The sequence below is a fragment of the Heterodontus francisci genome, unplaced genomic scaffold (assembly GCF_036365525.1).
Source record: "Heterodontus francisci isolate sHetFra1 unplaced genomic scaffold, sHetFra1.hap1 HAP1_SCAFFOLD_43, whole genome shotgun sequence".
Taxonomy (NCBI): Eukaryota; Metazoa; Chordata; class Chondrichthyes; order Heterodontiformes; family Heterodontidae; genus Heterodontus; species Heterodontus francisci.
The window spans coordinates 19960703-19962072 of record NW_027141852.1 but is presented as its reverse complement, the minus strand read 5'-3'; the positions used below and the strand labels follow the sequence as shown (position 1 = coordinate 19962072).

Below are 1370 nucleotides of genomic sequence, written 5' to 3'. Positions count from 1 at the left end.
TTTCCCTCCCGAGAACCCAAAAAAGTGGCTCAACTTAGAGAGGCCGGAATGTGAGAAACTGCTGAGAATAAGGGACCCTCGCAGCCAGGACACATTTCCCGGTGGATTTTCCAATAGAAACTGCGACTGGAGAGAGTCTTTGGGAAATGGAATTCCTGAATGGAGTGAAAGAGTTAGTGATTGGTTTGTAGATGTTAAATCTGATTGGATGGCTGAAGAGACCAATTGTAGTATTACAATATAAAACCGTTGTGACATCATTGCCAATCGCCCAATCACAATCTTAACTTTCCCCCATCCCTCATTTGCAAAGAGCTGTGGGATTGTCTATTTAATCCGCACTCGGAAGGGGTTTGGTTTATTTCTGTGTCTGAAATTGAATCTGAAAATGCCTGAAGAGAAGAAAACAGCTGCTAAGAAGGGCGCCAAGAAAGCCTTAAATAAACCGTCAGCAAAGGGCGGCAAGAAGCGGAGAAAGTCGAGGAAGGAGAGTTACTCCATCTACATCTACAAAGTGATGAAGCAGGTTCACCCCGACACCGGCATCTCCTCCAAGGCCATGAGCATCATGAACTCGTTTGTGAACGATATTTTCGAGCGCATCGCGGGTGAGGCTTCCCGCCTGGCCCATTACAACAAGCGCAGCACCATCAGCTCCCGGGAGATCCAGACCGCCGTGCGCCTGCTGCTGCCCGGGGAGCTGGCCAAGCACGCCATGTCGGAAGGGACAAAGGCGGTGACCAAGTACACCAGCTCCAAGTAAAACTGCACAATGGACTGAAAAACATCCCAAACACAACGGCTCTTTTAAGAGCCACCCACAATCTCTCTGAAAAAGCTACATCATCTCAATGGTATCGATTTGTTTTTTTTTATGAAGAGTCTGGAACTTTCTAATTGCCTTTCTGATCTCTGTTTTAACCCCATGGATTCTGGGTGATTCACTTTCACTGTTGAGATCTTTGTGTCTCTACTTATTAATGCCGTGTAAATTAATTACTGATCACTGACCCCAAGTGCGCTTGGATCTCGGACGCGTTCATATTCGACCCCTTTCCTGTATCTCGTTAATAAAAGCTGACAGATCAGTTCTCAGTCACTTGTTTCCCTTGTTCAAGCTCGGCCTCAATAATTAATAAGTACATTATCTGGAAACCCCGCTGTTGTAGGAACCCTCAGTCTCACATTTCAACACCTGACAGTAAAAATCTTCTCTCCGCTTTTGTCTCCCACAAATAGGTTCAATCTAGAATCAGTGATGCGGTATCTTGACAAAGATTGATCTGAATTGTGTCAGCTTGCAGAATGCTGTGAATGAGACTTTCTGCCTCCGCTTACAGACTGTTTCAAAAAGGACTGAGAATAAACCC

The 1370-nt window shown here is 45.5% G+C and overlaps 1 protein-coding gene across 1 annotated transcript; it reads left to right on the top strand.

Moving 5' to 3' along the window:
- Positions 1 to 388: 388 nt before the first annotated feature.
- On the top strand, positions 389 to 763 carry LOC137364998 (histone H2B-like). Its single transcript, XM_068027870.1, has one exon. It carries the CDS (start codon positions 389 to 391, stop codon positions 761 to 763), a length of 375 nt encoding a protein of 124 aa, XP_067883971.1.
- The last annotated feature ends 607 nt before the right edge of the window (positions 764 to 1370 follow it).

Coding starts and splice junctions, on each gene's coding strand:
- LOC137364998 (XM_068027870.1), top strand. CDS start 389: ATGCCTGAAGAGAAGAAAACAGCTGCTAAGAAGGGCGCCAAGAAAGCC.